General features: G+C 39.0%; 2 protein-coding genes across 2 annotated transcripts; one reads left to right on the top strand and one right to left on the bottom strand.

The window, feature by feature from the left end:
* The first annotated feature begins 88 nt into the window (after positions 1-88).
* On the top strand, positions 89-6,680 carry LOC103980300 (BTB/POZ domain-containing protein NPY1-like). The gene is made up of 4 exons (XM_009396660.3): positions 89-943; positions 3,791-3,860; positions 4,074-5,240; positions 5,782-6,680. The coding sequence occupies exons 1-4, from the start codon at positions 882-884 to the stop codon at positions 6,319-6,321; spliced, it is 1,839 nt and encodes a 612-aa protein (XP_009394935.2). The 5' UTR covers positions 89-881; the 3' UTR covers positions 6,322-6,680.
* Positions 6,681-11,671: 4,991 nt separating this feature from the next.
* LOC135609411 (uncharacterized) lies at positions 11,672-12,489 on the bottom strand. Its single transcript, XM_065102651.1, has 3 exons — positions 12,358-12,489; positions 12,144-12,281; positions 11,672-12,031 (listed from the first exon to the last, which is right to left on the bottom strand). Exons 1-3 carry the CDS (start codon positions 12,436-12,438, stop codon positions 11,912-11,914), a joined length of 339 nt encoding a protein of 112 aa, XP_064958723.1. The 5' UTR covers positions 12,439-12,489; the 3' UTR covers positions 11,672-11,911.
* Between the last annotated feature and the right edge of the window lie 235 nt (positions 12,490-12,724).

Raw genomic sequence — 12,724 nt, 5'->3', positions numbered from 1 at the left:
CAACAAGTCCACCACTTCCCATCATGTTTTATTATACACGTAGAGAGAGAGAGAGAGAGAGAGAGAGAAATTGCTTTCTTGGGGGACTGAGCAGCGCCGCACCACCGAAAGCGACGCCAGCTCGCTTAGCCTCGCATGGAGGTGGCCGCAGAGGCTGCGCAGCGCCCAAAGTCTTTATTATTCTTCCTTTTGGAAGCTCTCAGTAATAATAATAATGGAGGGAGAGAGAGACGGAGGGAGGAGATGGATGCAGTATAATACCCAACGCCAGTAAAGAAGACAAAGAAAGAGATATGTGTAAGTATGAATGAATACACAACGCCGGTGAGAGAGAGAGAGAGAGAGAGAGAGAGGGGCAAAAGGAAGTGACGACCATGAAGATCTGATAAAAAGAGGGAGCGAGGGGAGAGAGAGGGAGAAGAAGGACGTAGATAAGACTCGTAATCATCGTCACCAGTACACGACGCGCCATTGTTTCCTCTTCCCAATATACTCGCTTGCTGTTTCGCTCCCGCTTCCTGTTTGCCTTCTTTTATGAAGCCCACCAACACCACTTACCACTGCAGCAACAGCAAAGACAACATCAGCATCATCATCATCATCATTTAGAGGGAGCAGAGGAGCGGCGGCGACTTCCAGGAGGATTAATTCACCAACTCCTGTATTGAGGAGAGAGGGAGAGAGAGAGAGAGCGAGGCGTAGGGTGGATAGGCGGGAGGATCGGGGGGAGGACGAGGGGAGGGAGTAGTACCATAGGCTTTAAAGAGCGGGAGGCGCGAGGAGGTTGGCGGAGTAAATACGCCTTGGGTGGGTAAGCTTGCAAGGGAGGGAAAGGAGGAGGGAGGAGAGCTCCGGGTGGGTTGACTCTGCCGGTGGTAGAGATGAAGTTCATGAAGCTGGGATCCAAGCCGGACGCCTTCCAATCGGACGGGAGCAACATCAGGTTCGGCCTTTCGCTTTCTTCGTCCTCGGTCTTCCCTTTGAAATCGTTTCTTGGTTTCGATCCTGTGATTTCTCTTCGGCGGCGCGATCCATTTTCTTGTGGGCTTGTTTGTTCATCTTCTTGATTGGTGTTTTACGATGGTCTTTGGGATGTCAGCCGAATTCTTTGGGACGACGAGGTCGCTGTAACTCTCCGCAGCACCTCGAAACACCGAAGAAGACGATCCTTTCGTACTCGTCTTTAATGCTCTGCCTTGCTAACACCGGAATCAAGTCGATCAGTCCCCCGAGAGACTTTAGTCGCGTATGGTTCCTCTCTGTCCTCTATGTTCTGCTACTTTTGGACCGATCACTGTGGGGTTTTTGAGGGGAGCTAATTGGTTCGCCACCGAAGAGGGAGGAGGTGAAGGGGTGAGACTCTGCCACGCACTGTTTTGTGTAAGCAGAGAAGTGGCGTTGCTTCCTTGTTGCCATCTTACACGAAGAGAGGACTTGGAACGACATCTGGTTCAAGTTACTATTAGAACAATGGTTCTATGCTTCGTAGACAATGATGACGATGATGATGCAGGAACAGGTGCTCCACATTTTGCCCGACTTCCATGTGGGGGATGGAAGAGGGTGATTCGAAAGAGAGGCTAGTGAAATGGTGATCGTTTCAGAGGGAGGAATCCAACGCAAAGCAGGTGCCCGAGTCCCCGAGTCCTAATCAAGCTGGGGTTGGGCTGCATCCCACTTGGGTTTGCTGGTACACCCTTTTTTTGGTGTCGTACAGGTCTCACCACCTCAATGTCTTTTCTTTCATGGCTTCCTCTTACGTATCTGTGAGAAGTGAAGTTTAATTGCTCTAAAACTGCTGGATGGTAGAGCTGTTCCAGGAAGCAGCTGCAATTGCTTTAAAAGGCTCATTTAGGCAGGCTTTTGTCAACCTTTTTCCTAGTATTTGCTCTGGGAAGTAGTAACATTATCCAGAGGGGCTCTCTTTGTGAGCCTAACAGTAGCGAGATTTAGCACAGGAAATGAATGTTTTTCTTTTGACATTGTACTTTTGGGTGTCAACTGATGCAGATCTGGAGTTGCATGGTGAGTGGAACTGTAGAGAAGCTATTAATGGCTCTGCATTCCATCATCTTTCATATATATAATAATCATTGTGGATGATCTATAGTAGAGAGACAACCACTTTTGATCATATCAGATACATAGATCCAAGCTTTATTAGAATGAGCAGAGTTTTACTTTTGGAATTTGATATGGAATGAACAAGCTTACGAGCAATAAGAGTATCATAATAAATGTTTCTACCCGGCGTAAAAGTAGATTGTTCCTAATGGGCAAGAGTGGCCAGCCTGACCTTGCCGTGGTTGCCGGCTTATGCAACTTCTTTGAATTGTTCACTAAAGCAAATTTGTGGAAAGGCAAATCTACAGTTCTTTTTTTCAGAGCAGTGTTCTTACTGTTGGCGCTGCATGATCCAGCTTTGGCGAGGAGCTTATTGTGAGAACCCATGCTGTTTATGCTAATACCTGTTGACATTTTGTTGATTTTAGAAACAATAAAAATCCACACTAGTGATGCAACACTATAAGGCATTTATGTCTGGTCGACAAGAATTTTACTCAGAGTGTTGGAGTTTTCTATGACAAGATGTGAATATGATCAAGGATTGAGAGCAAGAAGTTTTGTCGCCTTTTTAACTAAATGATGGAAGAGCTTTCGATAATCTTGAAACCAATGGCTTTCTGTGGATGATGACATGCCTAAATGATAATAAAACTTTGTGAAATTTGATTCTATTCAAGAAATGGAAAAGATTCATAACAAGCTTATTCACATGGAATGCATTCAGAGTCAACCGGCTTTTGGCGTGTGTTTCATTTTTATTGACAAGATATTAGCTATCATATTCCTACTCTGTGTGGGTTTGTGATCTGACCAACAAGAATATTGTGGTGGCTTATTCATTTTCTTCACATATCATTAAGTATGTGCTTTTGGTTAGTAAGTTTTACTGAAGACTATCGGCAAGTGCAGGCCGAATGAGAACAAATGTCAGTGTTGATCAGAAGATTTCTATTGTTTTTTTCCTTGGGTCTGTGAACTGTGCCGAGTTAGCATTCTCCACTTTATTTTTCATCCTTTTAGATGAGCCCTGGGGCCTATTAATCTCCATTCCTACCCTTGAACATAGTTAGAGTCATCAAATTTCGGATGGTGCACCATTAGGAGAAACATAATTCTGATCTCAGATAAGCTGCTGATGGTTCTTCTGTGGATAAAATAAAGCTTTATCCTTTATATTTTTTATGCGGTGCTATGAGAGGATTGGCGGAGGCACATTTGCTAAGTTGCTCAGTTTGACCATGGCATCATGACTTGCTTGGACTCACTAAAAAGCCCTACCTGGCATGTGAGTGTAGGTTTCATAAAAATGTCTTGCACATTATGCTGCCATTATTTGGAAATTTGATATATGTATGATGATCTATTAAGTGATGGAGGCTCTAGTTCTTCCATGCAATTGGGTTGTAGTGAAGGACTCACCTTTGAACCCCCAAAATATGGTTTGCTAATGAGCTTGAAGAGGGGCTGAAACAGTTTTTATCTCATTGTGTGAACAACACAAGAACATAAACTGGTTTCCTTTCTTTTCTCGCTGCATGAATTAAATGAATTTACAAGTTAATTTACAAAGATCTAGGAGAGAGGATTTTGTTATGTTTCATAATTTGATATTTTTTGCCTTACAGGCTGATTGTTTTGTTTATTTTGATTATATCTTCATATGATATTTCTTGTCTGAGATAAGATTGGTACAAGGTTTGCGACTGATGATCAACTGATGCAGGTTTGTGGTGTCTGAGCTACCTACGGATGTCAGTGTTCGAATTGGTGAAGTGAGATTTTATTTACACAAGGTCAACACCTGTCCTTAATTTAGTAAAATGAACAAATTTCTTTTGTACTAATTACCATTTGATCTATGGAAAGGATAAAGTGCTTTACATTTCAAGTACTTGTGGTTCATTTCCATGACATAATGATCGTAAAATTCTATACTTATTATAGTGTCATGTAATCTTGAGATTGACTCAGTATGATGCTCAAGTGTTTTGAGTTTTTTGATCCAGTTCCCTCTTCTATCCAAGAGCAACAGATTACAAGGGTTAATTCTCAGGGTTGGTGAGGACAGCACAAATGAAATCTTCTTGCATGACTTTCCTGGTGGACCAAAAGCCTTTGAGATTTGTGCCAAATTTTGCTACGGAATGATCGTGACTCTCAATGCCTACAATGTGGTTGCTGCTAGGTGTGCTGCGGAATATCTAGAGATGACCGAGAATGTTGAGAAAGGGAATCTGATCTATAAAATTGAGGTTTTTCTGAACTCGAGTGTTTTACGGAGTTGGAAAGATTCCATTATCGTTCTACAAGCCACAAAATCTTTGTTACCGTGGTCTGAGGAGCTGAAGGTGGCTGGAAGATGCATAGACTGCATTGCTTCTAAGACATCTGTAGACCCAACCAACATCAACTGGTCATATACCTACAACAGGAAATTAGCAGCTTCTGATGAAATAGTTGAAATCCAACAAAGGATGCATACAGTTCCTAATGATTGGTGGGTTGAAGATATATGTGAGCTGGATGTTGATCTTTACAGGCGAGTGATGGTTGCTGTAAAATCTAAGGGAAGGATGTCCTCGGACATGATAGGAGAGGCCCTCAAGGCCTATGCGGTGAGATGGTTGCCCGATTCTTATGATGCCTTGGTTGCTGATGACTACATGAAAAGGAACAGGACTCTGGTGGAAACCATCGTCTCTCTGTTGCCATCCGATAAGTGTTCTGGATGTTCATGCAGGTTTCTCCTAAAATTATTGAAAGTTGTGATCTTGGTTGGAGCGGGTGATGCGTTGAAGGAAGAACTGATAAATCGCATTAGTATGCAGTTCCACAAAGCTTCCGTTAAGGATATTCTGATTCCAGCAAAATCGGGTGGTGATACAATATATGATGTACATCTGGTGCAAATTCTAGTTGGTAAATTCATGGTGCACGTTGGTAGCAGTCATGATATAAACTTTGTTGATAAAAGTGAAAGCAGATTTGTGGAAATTAATACAGAGAACAAAACTTTGCTGCCTCTGGGAAAACTGATTGATGGTTACCTTGCTGAAATAGCGAGTGATCCAAATTTGTCGATTTCTAGCTTTGTTGATCTTGCTAAGTCGATTCCTGATGCAGCAAGACCAGGTCATGATGGGTTATACATGGCCATCGATATCTATTTGAAGGTATTCTTATCATACACTTACTAGCTTTATTTTAATTTTGTACCTTACATGCTGTACGAAGGGATGGTTCAAGAGACATTTCTCATGGTTCTTTTTATGGATTATTCCTTCACTTGAATTCCAACACATATTACTTGTCATTGCTAATTGATTCCTTTAAGCAGGTCTAGATTGTATTGAAAATTCTTATCTGATTTTTTTCCTTCACAGAGAATTATGTTGAATTTCCGACTATATTTTTCACTTGATCATCAAAAAACTCTGATGCTCTCTATCATATGTTTCCATCATTTATTCCTGAAACAAATACCTGTTACAGATTCAATTTGTGAATTCAAACTCAAAGTATCTGCTTTGATTGTTTTTGAACATAGAATTCTATCCTCGCGCTCATCTCTTTTCCATGGTAGTACTCGACAACTTCAGCTATTCACAAGAGTTGCTCTTGGCTGATTAAATGGTCAATTTTACAAGTTTTTCCTGCTTACATCCATGTTCTTTCAAGATCAATGCTGAATTCCTTAACTTGTGAAAATATCAGGAGCATCCAAACTTATCGAAAGCCGAAAAAAAGAGGATTTGTGGCCTGATGGATGTAAAGAAGCTCTCGACGGAAGCTAGCATTCACGCAGCACAAAACGAGCTTCTGCCGCTCCGAGTGGTTGTTCAGGTCCTCTTCTTTGAGCGGTTGAAGGCATCAACGGGTGTGTCAGCCCCGACCAGTGATGCTCCACATGATGCTTCGATATCCCGAGCAACCTTGGAAGAAGATTGGGAGGGGGGGGTGTCCGAGCATCACAACAGTCTAAAGCAGCAGCTAGGCAGTTTGAAGATAAAGGGGGTTGAGTGCCGAAACAGTGATGAAATGAAGAGCAGAAGCACGAAGGAAAAGAGCAGTAGCTTGTTGCTACCATCAAGATCGAGGAGGATCTTCGACAAATTGTGGGTCGGGAAGGGACAGGGAGAGACGATTAAAAGTTCTGAGACATCAGGGAGTTCACAAAGCCCACCGATCTGTGTGAAACCCGGGGAGGCCAAGTCCTCTGGTTCTTCAAGGCGCATGAGATATTCAATTTCATAAGATGAAATTTCTTCTGTGGAGGTTTCATTGTATAGGAAAAGTGTGTTTCAGCTGCTTAGCCTGATAGATGCATTTTGCTAGTGTCTTTTTTTCTTTCTTTCTTCTTTCTGTTTTTTTCTTACTATCAAGGGGACTGACTATGAGCAGAAAAAAGATCTGCTTTGTATCATCATCATCATCCTCCTTTTTTTCTCACTGCCTTGTTTGATGATATTTGAAGAACTGTATTAGACTGTTAAGATTGTGTAAATTGAGGATCCAAGATGGGGTTAGATGATGCATATATAACTCTAACCTTGGGTCTTTGCATTCAAATGTATCTTTGTTTTTCTAAGCTCAGATATGTTGCATTCACTTTATATGCATCTTAAAATGCCTTTATGGCAGACCCAATATTTTCATGAGGAATGCAGATATCATCTTCCTATATGAAGCTCTCAAGAATCTGAACATGGTTGCCTTTCATAAAGATCATGGGAATATAAAGATGATAAAATCAAATATTGAATAGATTGTGGGGGGATTTTAATGGAGGATTTTTTTATGTGCAAAAGAAACCCAAAAACACAATATGCTTCGAGAAAGCACAAGTTGATCTCCCTGGACACTGTTCATTAGCAAATAAAAGGGCTATAGCAGCTCAAATAGTAGGACTGACTACTGTTGGCTCAAGAAAATAACACCACACACATCAACGCAGGAAGATAATTTAATTTCGAAAAAGAAAAAAAAAACCTATTGAGGTCATCCATAAAGCATATTGGAACAACAATTCCTCAATCGATGCAAACTAGAGACGATGGTAGGGTTGAAGTGATAGACTTACAGAGGTCAGAACATGCCCACACAAGTTGATGTTGGATGATCGATCATCACAGAATCACTCTGCAATCGTGATCACCCTGCAAACTCAACAGTAGGCGGAACACTCCAAGATGTCATAATGGTTTACATTTGTTTGAAATGTCAACAATAGATGAAAAAACTTGTAGAGCACAAAAAATGAATGTTATTTTTCATGAATAAAGTGACGATCTAATCAAACTAGTTTCATTGTTTCATCATCATGTTGGAAGTACAACAATTTTAGTGATTGCATCATACTATGGTACCTAAAACCTAAATAAGAAAAGTTTTTCTTTTTCTTCACATTTCTTAAAATAAGATCTACACATGCTGTCTACGCTGCTTCTGCAGGCTTTGCAAACAAATGGCAATGAGAAGATAAACTATAAAAGATGCTAAACAAGAACATTAGGCATTATATGGCCATCATCAATCCAACTAGCGCTAGACGAGAGAGATGTCACTAATGGAGAAAAGCATGAACTCTAAGACACAAGTCATATGGCAAAGGCATCAGGCAGCTATAAAAAGTCAAAAGAAAGTCGAGCTATGAAGTTTCGAAATGAACAACCTGGGAGTTGAACAATAATCTTAGAATCTCTGGCACTGAGGGTTGGAACTGTCTTTGCCATGCAGATTCAAAAAGTTAACCTTAAAAGAACCATAAGAACCATAGAAACCAGTGCTCCTGATGAATATACAGACCGAACAAACTCAATCACCACAAGAGAGGTTAATACAGAAGATAATAATGAAAAAGATATATCCGAAAAAAATTGAGGATGCATCATGATGATAGATCAAAGATACAAATGCTGAAGGACAAGAGTAACATTAATACAAAGATTTGGTAACCATAATCAAAGTGGTGACTCGATGACAAAAAGTGGATCACTGAAGGCCATAAGAGCTACAACAAATCAAGTATATAATAATTTCACAAGAAAAACTGAGTGCAAAGACAATCTAGGACATTAAAGAAGCTCCACGATAGCAACAGGTCTAAAAGCCTTTTGGCAGTTCTAGTTCTTTCTGAGAAGATTTATTCTGAACCACCTTCCTGGAAAATCTTTAATAAGCATTTATATATTTTTATAATTGATAATAATTAGTAAAGATTTGTGAAAGCACTTATTTTAGAATGTATTCCATCCAGAGGGCATCAATCATATTCCCAAAGTGAAATTTAAACCTGGGCAAAAGCTAGTATTTCTATTGTTTTAACTGAAATTTCATAAAATTTGTGGTTACTTGAAAAGCATTTACAGATTGGGCAACTATTTTTTCTTTGATATAATGACTTTCAAAGTGGTAAAAGGACTTCAATTAAACACTGCCAACCTTATAAAACAGGGAAAAAAAAAAAAGGCTAATAAACTGCAGATGAAAAAAAAAACATGATACCCAAACATAATGAAGAGTGTGACAAACAGTGAAGGTAGAGATTATTTACCAAATATGGTAAAGATCAAAGGATTAAAACAACTCCTTTACATGTTACAAAATGATGCATAAATCCAGGCAAAATAGCATGAAGATTGAAAACAACTTAAAACTATAGACAAACAGCATGAGTATAAGATAGTAACACAAATCAAACGTTGCTAATAATGAAGGATCAAGGTGCAATTAGTTAATCTCTTACTAAAGGCAGTGGCAAAAACTCCATAAAGCAACAACGAATTAACCAAAGACTAGAAGGGCTTATATTGGAAACATTTTAGGCACTCACAAGTATATCTTGATCAAATTAGATTAGTTAGACATCTTAGCCACTCACATAGTTGATAGACACTTAAGCAGCAAAGAAATCATTAAAATGCAATGGAAGGACAGTCTTTTACAAAAAAAGAAAAATGTGTTTGGCATTTTGCAATACTTTTCACAGTTGGTCAATGATGGAACCATCAGATTTGTACAATGTTAAATCAAAGAAATAAAAGGAAGTGATCAAGTTATATGACATCAAACTTCCACTTCAGACATTACGATAGCTCGGAAAAGAGCACAAAACTTAAACACACAGTAGAACTAGATTCTCATGATCTAGATCTTTTTGTTTCAATGAAAGCCCAAAACAGTATGATTTTATGGCATAGCATCCACTAGAACCAAGCATTACCATAAAATATGTATGACGGGGTACAAGATTAAATTGTAAAAATGGTAGCCTTGTAAAGTTGAACATTTAGCAACATAAAAAGATATATCTAAAAAAATATTAAATGATTACAAGAAAGGTGTTGGAAAAACAATGACAGTAAGAATTGAGTGGTAATGTGTAATAAAACTAACATTCTGTTGGCACAGGAAACAGGTAGAAGATCACCTGAGCATTGGAAACAAGGCAACCAAGTAAACAGGTTTGATGACCACAAACATTTTAAAATGTATAGGCCCACTGGATCCAATTCAATCAGGTAACAGTAGCAAAATTTCTTGAGAAACTACAACATTGGCATGGATGGTTTCTGGCAAGGTATACAAAACATAAAGAGAATTGAGATTAAATTTTCAAGGGATGATAACAAGTTGCTTGGAACTTGTAATTCATGTACAAAGCAAGCTGTCACCCACTGGATTTATGCCAAGTATATGCTAAAGTGAATTAATTATAGGCAGCTCAAGCCAATCATAAATTAACAATTGGCTAACGAAGTTACCATATCATAACTTTAGTTGTTCAAATTCTCAATCTGCTACTAGTGCCCATAAAATCTAATCTAATGTATCACAATTATAACCATTATGCTTTAACTGATTGGTTCAAGCACTCTGTGCCTTGTATACACGAATTCCTATTTTGGTGTGTACAAGTAGAGAATCCATTATTACTTCTACTTTTCTGAATCCTTATTCCTAACTTCAACCTGATTAAGATCTCCATTCTACTCCAGAATTTTACCTCTCTATTAATCATCCTACAACATCACTTATGAGATGTATGCTATTTTTTCACTCTTGTATAAGCTCTTATTGGATAAGAATTTTGATTAATACTATGAGAAGCACAACTTCACGTTTCTTATGTTTGGTAAAACTCATCCTTTAAATAGTGTCCCATTATATTTGTTGACATGTTGACGACTATTATATAAAAACCAATTCTAGTCTTGGCATCTCGTCAGAGAATCTATTTGAGAAATTCTGTTTATCTGATAAGGAATGTCAAATGGCATCTCGTCAGAGAAGACACACACACACACACACACACTGCCTTGTACAATTTACACTGTTCAATATCACCTGAAAAAAATAAAAAACTAATATTAACTAGTATCAAGATATATGGTTCGGTCCATACAGACCGGTACACCAAAATTTGATTCATTAATATATACTTATAAAATCCATAAAAAATAATATTAGATTATATTTACACCTGATTACTTTATCTTAGTGACGAATGTCTAAATTCTTTTCGTGTCCCTAGGGACCACATCTAGTCCTATACACAGTTCGGGCTTGTATTCGTATTTGTACTTCATCAATCTTTATCTAATCTTCACATCCATTTCTGCACTGAACAATACGCTTTTGGAATAAAGTATCCATGAGATAGTTGTATATGGATCCATACCTGCTAATCAAATATAGATATAGATACAGCTATGTTTTTGTCAATATCTAATCCAGTTTTTGATCTGTATCCAACATTTTAATCTCTAGATGTTCTTGAAGCTCTAGTCATTGTCTCGGTTCCCAAATTCAGCTGCGTAACCTAAGCATTGGAAGGGTCCAGCCAGAGCGTGTTCTGGTACCCTTTTGACGTTTTTCATCTTGCAGGATGCCTAGCCCCAGAGATCTTCCACATCACCTGTCATGATCCATGCACTAGTCCTAGAAAGATTTGGTGCTGTGTGGTGCCTTCTTATCTAGAAATTCCACTATTAACAATGTAGACCAACGACACTTGGAGAGACCTATAAACTAAATAGTGCATGACACTCGTGACATCTTTTCAAACATTAACTTCGAACTGTAATAATAGATAAACTAATTCTAAGCATATACTCATTCATCTATTTTCCAAAATCCAATCCTTCAACATCTATAAGACCAAAAGTTTTGAAGTCTATATTCTTACTAGTTTGTACTGTGTACAGTTCCATTAAGGCCAGGTCTAAATAGCTGAGAATACAGTTTCTAGTGTGTCGTGAAAGACTACTGCCCTAATAAAAATTCTTCTCCAGAATTGATGTCAGCAGTCTTCCCAGGGGAAAGAACTAAGTGGGTCATGGTCAGAGCACTTCTTGGAGATGGAGATTTTTTAAAAAAAAATATGCATGAAAAAAATCTAGGTGGATGAAGTATGACATTTTCATAGGATGTATAAATTTAAGCATGAACTAACCATCACGATGAAGTGCATGAACTAAAAGAAGAAATTTCACAGTCTTAGGTGGGCAATATTGTTAAGAAGTCATAGGGACAGTTGCAATGGCCTAAGAATACATGAAATGAAATAAGGAATAAACAATGAAAATGAAACTTACGAAGATAATAACTTAAAACATTTATGTAAAATTATTGCTTAAACTTCAAATATTTATCATTCCTAACACATACATCTATTTACCAAGATGAGGACAATCGAAGGAAACAAGTTCCCAAAAGGATTACAATTCCAACACAAGCATATCCAAAGACTTCAGCAACTGGACGGCCGATCCGACAGATCAAACCGATGTCTGTGTGAAGAGCAGCAAACTCTTTCCAATAGCAGGGAATAGATCAAAGGGAACTAGGGTTTGAAAGTGTAGGGCTGAGGGAGGGAGATGGGACCTCGGCGGGGATCATTCCCGTCGTCCAGCAACCTCTGCACCCGTTTTTTGGCGCAATACTGCCGATCGAAATGCTTGACCTGCAGAGTTCCGACCACCGCACACGAAGGATCACCAAAAGAAATAAAAGAGAAGGAAAAAAAGATCAATCTTTGGGCGAGGAGAACAGGGGAATTGAACAAGACACAATACCCAGGTGGGACGGCACTTGGCAGCGAACTCGGCGCGGGCGGACTTGCACTGTGCGGGATAGAGGAGACCCACGGTGGCGATCTCGGTGGGCTTCTTGTCAGACTCCTTCTCCAAGCACGCGAAGAAGGCATCCCGCGCCTGTTTGTCAAAACGACTCGACGAAATTAGATACAGGGGGGATGAGAAGGAGGAAGGCAGTTTGGTTTTGGCTTGCCTTGTAGCAGGCGGCTCTGCCTTGGGCGAGCACGTCGGCCATCACGCCGTCTGAAGCAAGTTGTGGCGGCTCAGAGGACATCCACGGAGTTCAGAACGTTGGCATAACAAAAACGACAAGCCGTGCCCGAGGGTTTATATATATATATATATATATATATAAGAGTTTCACTATGATAACAGTTTAAATTATACTTTAGCTTATTTTATGTTAAATATTTTAAAATGTATACAACAAATAATAATAATGATTAATAGTGATTAATTTGAAATTTTAGAGGCACATACGAAAGATCCTCATCTGAATGCTACATTAAAATATATAGAGGAAAATATGCCACATTCAAATTTTACGAGGACAAATATGT

This window comes from Musa acuminata, chromosome BXJ2-4, assembly GCF_036884655.1.
Source record: "Musa acuminata AAA Group cultivar baxijiao chromosome BXJ2-4, Cavendish_Baxijiao_AAA, whole genome shotgun sequence".
Classification (NCBI taxonomy): domain Eukaryota; kingdom Viridiplantae; phylum Streptophyta; class Magnoliopsida; order Zingiberales; family Musaceae; genus Musa; species Musa acuminata.
The sequence above is the reverse complement of the archived record's forward strand: the minus strand, read 5'-3'. Positions and strand labels throughout refer to the sequence as shown.

Bases quoted from the DNA above. Each gene is read 5' to 3' on its own strand.
- LOC103980300 (XM_009396660.3), top strand. From the start codon at position 882: ATGAAGTTCATGAAGCTGGGATCCAAGCCGGACGCCTTCCAATCGGAC. The intron at 944-3,790 runs GTTCGGCCTTTC...CAACTGATGCAG, and splicing joins TCGGACGGGAGCAACATCAG to GTTTGTGGTGTCTGAGCTAC. The intron at 3,861-4,073 runs GTCAACACCTGT...TTTTTGATCCAG, and splicing joins TGAGATTTTATTTACACAAG to TTCCCTCTTCTATCCAAGAG.
- LOC135609411 (XM_065102651.1), bottom strand. From the start codon at position 12,438: ATGTCCTCTGAGCCGCCACAACTTGCTTCAGACGGCGTGATGGCCGAC. The intron at 12,282-12,357 runs GCAAGCCAAAAC...TTTGACAAACAG, and splicing joins GCAGAGCCGCCTGCTACAAG to GCGCGGGATGCCTTCTTCGC. The intron at 12,032-12,143 runs GTATTGTGTCTT...GGAACTCTGCAG, and splicing joins CCAAGTGCCGTCCCACCTGG to GTCAAGCATTTCGATCGGCA.